Source organism: Oncorhynchus clarkii, chromosome 19, assembly GCF_045791955.1.
Source record: "Oncorhynchus clarkii lewisi isolate Uvic-CL-2024 chromosome 19, UVic_Ocla_1.0, whole genome shotgun sequence".
Lineage (NCBI taxonomy): Eukaryota > Metazoa > Chordata > Actinopteri > Salmoniformes > Salmonidae > Oncorhynchus > Oncorhynchus clarkii.
In genome coordinates, this window is record NC_092165.1 from 4,056,549 (window position 1) to 4,069,048 (window position 12,500).

At 48.8% G+C, this 12,500-nt stretch overlaps 1 protein-coding gene across 1 annotated transcript in view; it reads left to right on the forward strand.

Annotated features, from left to right (window-relative positions):
• Positions 1 to 12,500, forward strand: part of LOC139374612 (huntingtin) — a 137,888-nt gene that overhangs the window by 30,314 nt on the left and 95,074 nt on the right. Inside the window, exons 10-20 of the mRNA XM_071115640.1 lie at positions 8 to 58; positions 1,466 to 1,543; positions 3,260 to 3,666; positions 4,615 to 4,821; positions 6,939 to 7,056; positions 7,162 to 7,280; positions 8,737 to 8,848; positions 9,729 to 9,866; positions 11,524 to 11,682; positions 12,018 to 12,115; positions 12,193 to 12,332. Of these exons, the coding sequence (XP_070971741.1) occupies positions 8 to 58; positions 1,466 to 1,543; positions 3,260 to 3,666; positions 4,615 to 4,821; positions 6,939 to 7,056; positions 7,162 to 7,280; positions 8,737 to 8,848; positions 9,729 to 9,866; positions 11,524 to 11,682; positions 12,018 to 12,115; positions 12,193 to 12,332 (1,627 nt within the window). The remainder of the gene's footprint in view (positions 1 to 7; positions 59 to 1,465; positions 1,544 to 3,259; positions 3,667 to 4,614; positions 4,822 to 6,938; positions 7,057 to 7,161; positions 7,281 to 8,736; positions 8,849 to 9,728; positions 9,867 to 11,523; positions 11,683 to 12,017; positions 12,116 to 12,192; positions 12,333 to 12,500) is intronic.

Sequence of the window (12,500 nt, forward strand, 5' to 3'; positions counted from 1 at the left end):
CCTGCAGCCGGGGGCGGGTCTTCCTGTAATAGTCCACTCCTCCTCAGAAAACAGAAAGGTGATTTTAATTACTCTCTCTCTCCTGTGTCCTGCTCCCTCTATCTGACACAGTGTTTCCCAAACCTCTCCTCCAGCACCCCCAGCCATTCAACATGTTTTCATGTGTTCCTGCACTAGTTTGGTGTGTTCCTGGACTAGTTTGGTGTGTTCCTGGACTAGTTTTGGTGTGTTCCTGGACTAGTTTGGTGTGTTCCTGGACTAGTTTTGGTGTGTTCCTGGACTTGTTTTGGTGTGTTCCTGGACTAGGTTCAGGGTGTGTTCCTGGACTAGGTTCAGGGTGTGTTCCTGGACTAGGTTCAGGGTGTGTTCCTGGACTAGGTTCAGGGTGTGTTCCTGGACTAGGTTCAGGGTGTGTTCCTGGACTAGGTTCAGGGTGTGTTCCTGGACTAGGTTCAGGGTGTGTTCCTGGACTAGGTTCAGGGTGTGTTCCTGGACTAGGTTCAGGGTGTGTTCCTGGACTAGGTTCAGGGTGTGTTCCTGGACTAGGTTCAGGGTGTGTTCCTGGACTAGGTTCAGGGTGTGTTCCTGGACTAGGTTCCGGGTGTGTTCCTGGACTAGGTTCAGGGTGTGTTCCTGGACTAGGTTCAGGGTGTGTTCCTGGACTAGGTTCAGGGTGTGTTCCTGGACTAGGTTCGGTGCGTTCCTGGACTAGGTTCGGTGCGTTCCTGGACTAGTTCGGTGCGTTCCTGGACTAGTTTTGGTGCGTTCCTGGACTAGTTTTGGTGCGTTCCTGGACTAGTTTTGGTGCGTTCCTGGACTAGTTTTGGTGCGTTCCTGGACTAGTTTTGGTGCGTTCCTGGACTAGTTTTGGTGCGTTCCTGGACTGGTTTGGTGTGTTCCTGGACTAGTTTGGTGCGTTCCTGGACTAGTTTTGGTGTGTTCCTGGACTAGTTTGGTGTGTTCCTGGACTAGTTTGGTGCGTTCCTGGACTAGTTTTGGTGTGTTCCTGGACTAGTTTGATGCGTTCCTGGACTAGCACGTCTGATGAAACTAAAGAAGAAATTGTGCATCAGTTGATCAGTTGGATCAGGTTGTTTTAGCTTTAGAATAGTTGAAATACATGGAAGGACTTGGGGTCCCAGAGGAGAGGTTGGAGAACCATTGGTCTACCACAGCTTTCTCTAACGCTGCTGACTGGTCATGTTAAGACTGTTACAGTAGTCCTCTTTACCACAGCTTTCTCTAACACTGTGTTACAGTAGTCCTCTTTAACACAGCTTTCTCTAACTCTGTGTTACAGTAGTCCTCTTTAACACAGCTTTCTCTAACACTGTGTGACAGTACTCCTCTTTACCACAGCTTTCTCTAACACTGTGTTACAGTAGTCCTCTTTACCACAGCTTTCTCTAACGCTGCTGACTGGTCATGTTACAGTAGCCGTCTTTATCCTGTCTGTGTGTCCCAGGCAAGATGCTGTCGGGGGAGGAGGAGGGGTTGGAGGACGACCCTGAGAGGGCAGAGGTCACCACCGGGGCCTTTACAGGTGAGACAGAATACAGGAACATCACCATTCATATCACTCAAGCACCTTATTATTGTTGTTATTATTATTTATTATGATTAATTATTTATTATTATTGTTAATATTATTATTATTATTGTTATTATTGTTATTATTTATTTATTATGATTAATTATTCATTATTGTTATTATTTATTATGATTAATTATTCATTATTGTTATTATTTATTATGATTAATTATTTATTATTGTTATTATTTATTATTGTTATTATTTATTTGTTATTATTATTAAATATTTATTATTATTGTTATTATTATTGTTATGACATGTTGGCACAATGCTTCTAATTGTTTGCAATGATCGTTTGAATGTTAATCGTTTAAACGTAATTCATTCGTTAATTGGTATCCGACATCATGTCGAGCCAATCGTATTATCATTAGGGGGGGGGGTCTATTAAAATGATTAACTATCACTATTATGAATATTCAAATATGAACCAATGGAACATAGGATTTATGAAACAGGGAATAGGCCTGTATCCTGCAGTTCACTTTTAATGTGAACCATCCGTATGAACCAACCATCCGTATGAACCAACCATCCGTATTAACCAACCATCCGTATTAACCTCTTGGATCTCTAGGGGCGCTATTTCATTTTTGGATAAAAAACGTTCCCGTTTTAAGCGCGATATTTTGTCACGAAAAGATGCTCGACTATGCATATTCTTGACCGTTTTGGAAAGAAAACACTCTGAAGTTTCAGAATCTGCAAAGATTTTGTCTGTAAGTGCCCCAGAACTCATTCTACAGGCGAAACCAAGATGATGCATCACCCAGGAATTAGCAGAATTTCTGAAGCTCTGTTTTCCATTGTCTCCTTATATGGCTGTGATTGCGCAAGGAATGAGCCTACACTTTCTGTCGTTCGCCCTTATATATATTTTATGTTCATCAACCAATTCAATTAAAACACTCTGCCCATTTTCTAAGAATTTGTAAGATACTTATTTGCATAAAATGGACAAGAGGCCAGTCTCAAAATCAATCGATAGCGTTTATTCTCGAGAGTACTGATCGCGGTACAATTTACATCAGGTTATATACTGAAAATGACGTCATAGGTTTTAAACTGTCCTTCCTCCACTCCGATACAATGGCAGTATAGTTCGCAAGTCTTCCCACGCTGTCTACCACCTGTTAAATAATCTACGACAAGCCCACGGTCTCTCCCCTCCCTGGGTGGGGACAGGATGGTCCTGTAAGGAACACAGCATTCCAGCCCGGTCTGACGATAACTCTTCATTCGTTTCTAACCAGGAACAGACGTTCCATGTTCTAATTGTTGACTAAAACTACACACATTATATTCGGTATTATGATTATAATAAGATTCATACATCCATACAGTAACATAGTAGTATTCTGTTAGTAGTCATAGTTCTGATTTGAAATGTATACATCATTTAGTCATTATTCATAAAAAAATCCCTTTAACAAGATGTGAATTTATCATAAACAACACCAGGCAAAAATAACGATTTAAATTGCTCCAGACCCAGTCATCTGTTAGCAGTACAACTGCAATCAAATAGAGCAAAACGTGCAAATATTTCTTCAATTAAATCAACCAGGGGGGGGGTCCATTCTTTACTGACCCCTGTTTGCTGTATTGAAAGATGAGGTTGAGAGAGAGGGTGATGATTTTTATGTGTCTCCCACCTTGACTCAGCCTCTGTCGCGGGCGCCGACGCCACCGCCCAGGTGGTCGACATCATTACCCAGCAGCCCCGCTCATCACAGCATGCTCTGCAGCCCGGCGACTCCGTGGACCTCGGTGGCGCCTCCTCGGAACAAGGAACGACTGCCCTCGGGACCTCCGGCGGCGAGGGAGGGGCGGGGACTCCCGAGTCGCCCAATGACAACGCAGCGGACGAGGACATGCTCAGCCACAGCTCCAGCGGGGCTAACGTTACCCCGGAAACGGCCGACTACGCCACACCGGAGAACGCGGAGATGCCCGACGGGCCCCTGCTGGACCCCCTGGGAGACCCCTCGCTGCCCCCGAGCGCCGACTCGTCGCAGACCACCACAGAAGGGCCAGACTCGGCCGCCACTCCTTCAGACGCCGCTGAACTCGTAAGTCTGCCTGACATGTAGGAGTGAGACTTTGTTATTTACAGAGAAGTAGTTTTGTTTTGATTAACTAGAAGCGAACACACTCGACTGTCCTCCAATGTTGCTGATACTGGGGGATTAGAGATTAGAGATTGGAGTTGGAATGAGTGATTTGAATCAGTTGGAATGGACCAGGTTTCCCAGACCATAGAATTAGACTCAGTAGAATGAATCGAAACCCCATCATCAGTCGTGCAGGTTTCTGGCTGGAACCCACTAGATGCTGTTGGTTGCATGTGTTAAACACTGAGGCTCACAGTGGTTGGCGTAGACTGTCGTTATGCCCGGTAGACTGTCGTTATGCCCGGTAGACTGTCGTTATGCCCGGTAGACGGCCGTTATGCCCGGTAGACGGCCCTTGTGCCCGGTAGACGGCCGTTATGCCCGGTAGACGGCCGTTATGCCCGGTAGACGGCCTTTATGCCCGGTAGACGCCCGTTATGCCCGGTAGACGCCCGTTATGCCCGGTAGACGGCCGTTATGCCCGGTAGACTGTCGTTATACCCGGTAGACGCCCGCTATGCCCGGTAGACTGTCGTTATGCCCGGTAGACGGCCGTTATGCCCGGTAGACGGCCGTTATGCCCGGTAGGCGGCCGTTATGCCGGTAGACGGCCGTTATGCCCGGTAGACGGCCGTTATGCCCGGTAGACTGTCGTTATGCCCGGTAGACTGTCGTTATGCCCGGTAGACGGCCGTTATGCCCGGTAGACGGCCGTTATGCCCGGTAGACGGTCGTTATGCCCGGTAGACGGTCGTAATGCCCGGTAGACGTCGTTATGCCCGGTAGACTGTCGTTAAGCGGTTGGCGTAACATTGCTTTAAATGGGAATGTCCGTTCTTCTAATTCTGATTCTATGGTCTGCCCTCCTCCCTCCCTCCCATCCACCACCCACCCCGTGACACGCAGTCGCGTCCGTGGTTGCCACGGGTGATGGTGGAGCCGCCGTTTGAGGCCCCTCCCTCTCCGACCTCCACCGAGGGTCCAGACGCGTCCGACAGCGACTCTTCCGTCTACTCCTCCTCTTCCTCCTCTTCCTCCTCCGTCGCTGCTGCTGCTTCTTCTTCTTCCTCCCTCTCTTCTGGCGCCGACGCTTCCTCTAGCGGTAGTAGCAAGGTGATTGGCTGATTGGTTGATGATGTCAGAGGGGGTGGGAGGGGGGGATATACCTGGCTGTAGTTCCGTTTTGTTCTTGTCACTCTCGTCCGTCCGAACCCGCCCCCCCCCGTTCCTTTTGACCGGTATTCTACTCCCTGCTAAGTACCGCCCCCTTCTCCCCCCTCTCTCGTTTCCATGGCAATCTGGAGTCAAGGATTTAACCCCTCCTGATTGGTTGCTTTCCCCATCCTTCTTGTTTGGTGATTTATTAGTTTTCTTAGGAAGATCATTGAAACTCTTCAGAAATCTAAAACGAATCCGCTCCCCCTCGCTCGCCCCCCTACCGTCCTTACCTCTCGCTCCCCCCCTTCCCTCGCTCCCCCTTCTCCCCTCCTTCCCCCTCACTCCCTTCCTTCCCCTCCTTCCCCCTCGCTCCCCTCCTTCCCCCTCTTCCCTTGCTCCTCCTTTCCCCTCGTTCCCCCTTCTCCCCTCGCTCCCCTCCTTCCCTCGCTCCCCCTTTCCCCTCCTTCCCCCTCGTTCCCCCTTCTCCCCTCGCTCCCCTCCATCCCTCGCTCCCCCTTCTCCCCTCCTTCCTTCGCTCTTCCTTCTTCCCCCTCGCTCCCCTTCTCCCCTCCTTCCCCCTATCCCCCCTCCTCCCCTCCTTTCCCCCCCTTCCCCCCCTGCTCCCCCTTCTCCCCTCCTTCCCCCCCCTGCTCCCCCTTCTCCCCTCCTTCCCCCTCTTCCCCCTCCTCCCCTCCTTCCCACTCCTCCCCTACTTCCCCCTCTCCCCCCCTTGCTCCCCCTCTCCTGATCTAGTTATCTCTCTGCTTTTCTCTTGTGTTTTCTCTTGTTGGATTATAGAGTGAGTTCTGTATTAACTGTTAACCCACATCATGGAATGAGTTCTGTAGTTAACTGTTAACCCACATCATGGAATGAGTTCTGTAGTAACTGTTAACCCACATCATGGAATGAGTTCTGTAGTAACTGTTAACCTACATAATGGAATGAGTTCTGTAGTTAACTGTTAACCCACAACCCAAAGTTCCTTCTTTGTTGAGTCAAACCCAGTTCAGTGATTTAGTTACAAGGGTGCAAAAATCTGCAGACTTTTCCAGAAATCCTGGACGGGAAGATTTCCTGCTTCTTCATCCTCTGATTCCGGGAATCTTCCAACTGGAATTTCTGGAAAACCTGGGAATTTAGGAAAATGTTTCCATAATTTTGCCTCCCAATTTAGAGATCTACCAATGTCCCCTGAGTGCTTCTCAATCCCAAAGGATGTTAAGCAGTAGACTGTTGTTATACCCGGTAGACTGTCGTTATGCCCGGTAGACGGCCGTTATGCCCGGTAGACGGCCGTTATGCCCGGTAGACGGCCGTTATGCCCGGTAGACGGCCGCTATGCCCGGTAGACGGCCGCTATGCCCGGTAGACGGCCGCTATGCCCGGTAGACGGCCGCTATGCCCGGTAGACGGCCGCTATGCCCGGTAGACGGCCGCTATGCCCGGTAGACTGTCGTTAAGCCCGGTAGACGGCCGCTATGCCCGGTAGACGGCCGCTATGCCCGGTAGACGGCCGCTATGCCCGGTAGACGGCCGCTATGCCCGGTAGACGGCCGCTATGCCCGGTAGACGGCCGCTATGCCCGGTAGACTGTCGTTAAGCCCGGTAGACTGTTATACCTGGTAGACGATCAGCTGCCAGTAGCTATGAAGACAGTAGACGTGTTCTTGTCTGCTGAACTAAAACATGCTGGACTTGTTAAGTGTTGAATAATGAACCTCAGTCACTGATGTCTGTCTCTGTGTCTGTCTCTCTGTGTGTGTGTGTCTCTCTGTGTGTGTGTGTGTGTGTGTGTCTCTCTCTCTGTGTGTGTGTCTCTCTCTCTGTGTGTGTGTGTGTCTCTCTGTGTGTGTGTGTGTCTCTCTCTCTGTGTGTGTGTGTGTGTCTCTCTCTCTGTGCGTGTGTATGTGTCTCTCTCTGTGCGTGTGTATGTGTCTCTCTCTGTGTGTGTGTGTGTGTGTGTGTCTCTCTCTGTGTGTGTGTCTCTCTCTGTGTGTGTGTGTCTCTCTCTGTGTGTGTGTGTGTGTCTCTCTCTCTGTGTGTGTGTGTGTGTGTCTCTGTGTGTGTAGGTGTTGGACACCAGTGAGAGTCTGTATTCAGGGATGCAGATTGGAACTTTACAGGATGAGGAAGAAGAGGGAGCCGTACCTTCATCACACACTGAACCCTTCTCCCAGTCCGCACTGGGTACGACACACTACACACACAGTACACACGTGCTAAACACACACACGTATGTTACAAACACATACATACAGTACACACACACTGACGTTGTTGTTGTTGTTATAGCTCTGAGTAGACCCCACCTCCTAGAGGGCAGAGGTCACAACAGACAGGCGTCAGACAGCAGTGTGGATCACTTCATACCAAAGGAGGAGCCAGCGGAGACCACAGAGCTGGAGAACAAGGTACACACACACACGGAGAGACACACACACGCACACACACACACGGAGAGACACGCACACGGAGAGACACACACACACACACACTCGGAGAGACACACACACACATACACACACGGAGAGACACACACACACACACGGAGAGACACACACACACACGGAGAGACACACACACACACACACACGGAGAGACACACGCACACACGGAGAGACACACACACACACGGAGAGACACACACACACGGAGAGACACACACACGGAGAGACACACACACGGAGAGAGACACACACACTTATACACCGTTACCACGGTTACACCGTTACAGCCGATACACCGTTACCACTTATACACCGTTACCACGGTTACACCGTTACAGCAGATACACCATCACCACGGTTACACAGTTACAGCCAATACACCGTTACCACTTATACACCGTTACCACGGTTACACCGTTACAGCAGATACACCGTTACCACGGTTACGCCGTTACACCTTTACACACACACATGGATCAGTCTTTTGGGTGACAGTATGTTATTTATAAACCGAAGAGAATTGACATCTTATCAAGTTTATAATAAAACCCCCACTAATTTATAATATCTTATATAGTCTGCCAATGAGGTTAGATAAAACCCCCACTAATTTATAATATCTTATTTAGTCTGCCAATGAGGTCAGATAAAACCCCCACTAATTTATAATATCTTATATAGTCTGCCAATGAGGTCAGATAAAACCCCCACTAATTTATAATGTCTTATATAGTCTGCCAATGACGTCAGATAAAACCCCCACTAATTTATAATATCTTATATAGTCTGCCAATGACGTCAGATAAAACCCCCACTAATTTATAATATCTTATATAGTCTGCCAATGACGTCAGATAAAACCCCCACTAATTTATAATATCTTATATAGTCTGCCAATGAGGTCAGATAAAACCCCCACTAATTTATAATATCTTATTTAGTCTGCCAATGACGTCAGATAAAACCCCCACTAATTTATAATATCTTATATAGTCTGCCATTGAGGTCAGATAAAACCCCCACTAATTTATAATATCTTATATAGTCTGCCAATGAGGTCAGATAAAACCCCCACTAATTTATAATATCTTATTTAGTCTGCCAATGACGTCAGATAAAACCCCCACTAATTTATAATATCTTATATAGTCTGCCAATGAGGTCAGATAAAACCCCCACTAATTTATAATATCTTATATAGTCTGCCAATGAGGTCAGATAAAACCCCCACTAATTTATAATATCTTATATAGTCTGCCAATGACGTCAGATAAAACCCCCACTAATTTAAAACCCCATCACTCATTATGAGATATTTAGGTTTGTTTAGATTTCACATTTGTCTTTTCTGATTGGCTAATGTTGTTGTCTGTCTTATTTTGACTGGTTGTGATTGGTTAAATGTTGTTTCATCCCCCAGCCATCGAGGATAAAGGGTCCGATTGGCCACTACACAGACCAAGGGGCGGAGCCTCTGGTTCACTGTGTACGACTCCTCTCTGCCTCCTTCCTGCTGACTGGACAGAAGAATGGTACGAGTCTGAGAGGTGTCTCTGACCTGTGTGTGTCTCTGACCTGTGTGTGTCTCTGACCTGTGTGTGTCTCTGACCTGTGTGTGTGTGTCTCTGACCTGTGTGTGTCTCTGACCTGTGTGTGTGTGTCTCTGACCTGTGTGTCTCTGACCTGTGTGTGCCTGTCTCTGGCCTGTGTGTGTCTCTGACCTGTGTGTGTCTCTGACCTGTGTGTGTCTCTGACCTGTCTGTGTCTCTGACCTGTCTGTGTGTGTGTCTCTGACCTGTGTGTCTCTGACCTGTGTGTCTCTGACCTGTGTGTCTCTGACCTGTGTGTGTCTCTGTCCTGTGTGTGTGTCTCTGACCTGTGTGCGTGTGTCTGACCTGTGTGTGTGTGTGACTCTGACCTGTGTGACTCTGACCTGTGTGTGTGTGACTCTGACCTGTGTGTGACTCTGACCTGTGTGTGTCTCTGACCTGTGTGTGTGTCTCTGACCTATGTGTGTGTCTCTGACCTATGTGTGTGTCTCTGACCTGTGTGTGTGTCTCTGACCTGTGTGTGTGTGTCTCTGACCTGTGTGTGTGTGTCTCTGACCTGTGTGTGTGTCTCTGACCTGTGTGTGTGTCTCTGACCTGTGTGTGCCTGTCTCTGACCTGTGTGTGTCTCTGGCCTGTGTGTGTGTGTGTGTGTGTGTGTGTGTGTGTGTGTGTGTGTGTGTGTGTGTGTGTGTGTGTGTGTGTGTGTGTGTGTGTGTGTGTGTGTGTGTGTGTGTGTGTGTGTGTGTGTGTGTGTGTGTGTGTGTGTGTGTGTGTGTGTGTGTGTGTGTGTGTGTGTGTGTGTGTGTGTGTGTGTGTGTGTGTGTGTGTGTGTGTGTGTGTGTGTGTGTGTGTGTGTGTGCAGGGCTGGTCTCTGATAAAGAGGTCCGTGTCAGTGTGAAGGTTCTAGCAGTCAGCTGTATCGGAGCAGCAGCCGCCCTTCATCCTGAAGTCTTCTTCAACTCTCTGTACCTGGAACCACTGGACGGAGAGACACAGCAGGGTAGGAACACACACACACACACACACACCGTACGACTACACACACACACACTGTACGACTACACACACACACACACACACACACACTGTACGACTACACACACACACACACACACACCGTACGACTACACACACACACACTGTACAACTGCACACACACACCGTACACACACACACACACACCGTACGACTACACACACACACACTGTACGACTACACACACACACACTGTACGACTACACACACACACACACACACACTGTACGACTACACACACACACTGTACGACTACACACACACACACCGTACGACTACACACACACACACCGTACGACTACACACACACACACACTGTACGACTACACACACACACACTGTACGACTACACACACACACACCGTACGACTACACACACACACACACTGTACGACTACACACACACACACACTGTACGACTACACACACACACACACCGTACGACTACACACACACACACCGTACGACTACACACACACACACACACTGTACGACTACACACACACACGCTGTACAACTACACACACACACACTGTACGACTACACACACACACACTGTACGACTACACACACACACACCGTACGACTACACACACACACACTGTACGACTACACACACACACACTGTACGACTACACACACACACTGTACGACTACACACACACACACTGTACGACTACACACACACACACACACACTGTACGACTACACACACACACACACACACCGTACGACTACACACACACACACACCGTACGACTGGTTGCTCATAGAGACCCTCACCCCTCTCTCTCTCTCTCTACAGAGCAGCAGTATATCAGTGATGTGTTGTGTCTGGTCGTCATGGAGACCCTCACCCCTCTCTCTCTCTCTCTCTACAGAGCAGCAGTATATCAGTGATGTGTTGTGTCTGGTCGTCATGGAGACCCTCACCCCTCTCTCTCTCTCTCTACAGAGCAGCAGTATATCAGTGATGTGTTGTGTCTGGTCGTCATGGAGACCCTCACCCCTCTCTCTCTCTCTCTTTCTCTCTCTACAGAGCAGCAGTATATCAGTGATGTGTTGTGTCTGGTCGTCATGGAGACCCTCACCCCTCTCTCTCTCTCTCTCTCTCTCTCTCTCTACAGAGCAGCAGTATATCAGTGATGTGTTGTGTCTGGTCGTCATGGAGACCCTCATCCCTCTCTCTCTCTCTCTCTCTCTACAGAGCAGCAGTATATCAGTGATGTGTTGTGTCTGGTCGTCATGGAGACCCTCACCCCTCTCTCTCTCTCTCTCTCTCTACAGAGCAGCAGTATATCAGTGATGTGTTGTGTCTGGTCGTCATGGAGACCCTCACCCCTCTCTCTCTCTCTCTCTCTCTCTCTACAGAGCAGCAGTATATCAGTGATGTGTTGTGTCTGGTCGTCATGGAGACCCTCACCCCTCTCTCTCTCTCTCTCTCTCTCTCTACAGAGCAGCAGTATATCAGTGATGTGTTGTGTCTGGTCGTCATGGAGACCCTCATCCCTCTCTCTCTCTCTCTCTCTCTCTACAGAGCAGCAGTATATCAGTGATGTGTTGTGTCTGGTTGCTCATGGAGACCCTCACCCCTCTCTCTCTCTCTCTCTCTCTCTCTACAGAGCAGCAGTATATCAGTGATGTGTTGTGTCTGGTTGCTCATGGAGACCCTCAGGTCAGAGGTGCTGCAGGGGTGTTGTGTGGCGCTGTTATCCACTCTGCTCTCAACAAGACACGTTACAACATACACACCTGGATGACCAGCGTTCACGCCTCTACAGGTAGGAGGGGGATTCATTAGTTTAGAGAGATTCCCCTGAAACACCACTGTAGCTGTGGATCGTCCAGTTAACATGTCAATCATCACATTCCTCTAGTCAACGATCATTATTATCTCTGTCAGTCACATGTCCTGGATAAATGGTTGCTTTGGTCTCCTCTCCTCTGTCCCCTCTCTCTCTCTTCTCCTCCTTCCTCTCCTCCCCCTCTCTCCTTCCTCTCTCCTCTCTCTGCTCCCCCTCTCCTTCATCCTCCCCCTCTCCTTCCTCTCCTCCCCTCGTTCCCCTCTTTCTTCCCCTCTCCCCTCCCCCTCTCCTTCCTCTCTCATCTCCACTAGGTAACCCGTTGTCCCTGGTGGATCTAGTTCCTGTACTACAGAACACTCTCAAGGACGAGTCCTCTGTCACCTGTAAGATGGCCTGCTCTGCAGTCAGGGTAAGAGACGGAGAGTGTGTGTGTGTGTGTGTGTGTGCGCGCACTTGTGTATTAACGTGTGTGTGTGTGTGTTGCAGCATTGCATCATGACTCTTTGTAGCAGTACTCTGAGTGAGTTGGGTCTGCATCTCCTGGTTGACCTGCTGACCTTAAAGGACTGTTCCTATTGGCTGGTCAGGACGGAACTCCTGGACACTCTGGCAGAGATAGATTTCCGGTAAGAGTTCCAGAATCTGCCTCCAAACGTTCCAGAATGGGACTACAGATTCCAGACCTGATTCTAGATCAGAACTCCTACTCTGGTCATCTTTATGAATACTGGACCTGATCCTAGATCAGAACTCCTACTCTGGTAATCTTTATGAATACTGGACCTGATCCTAGA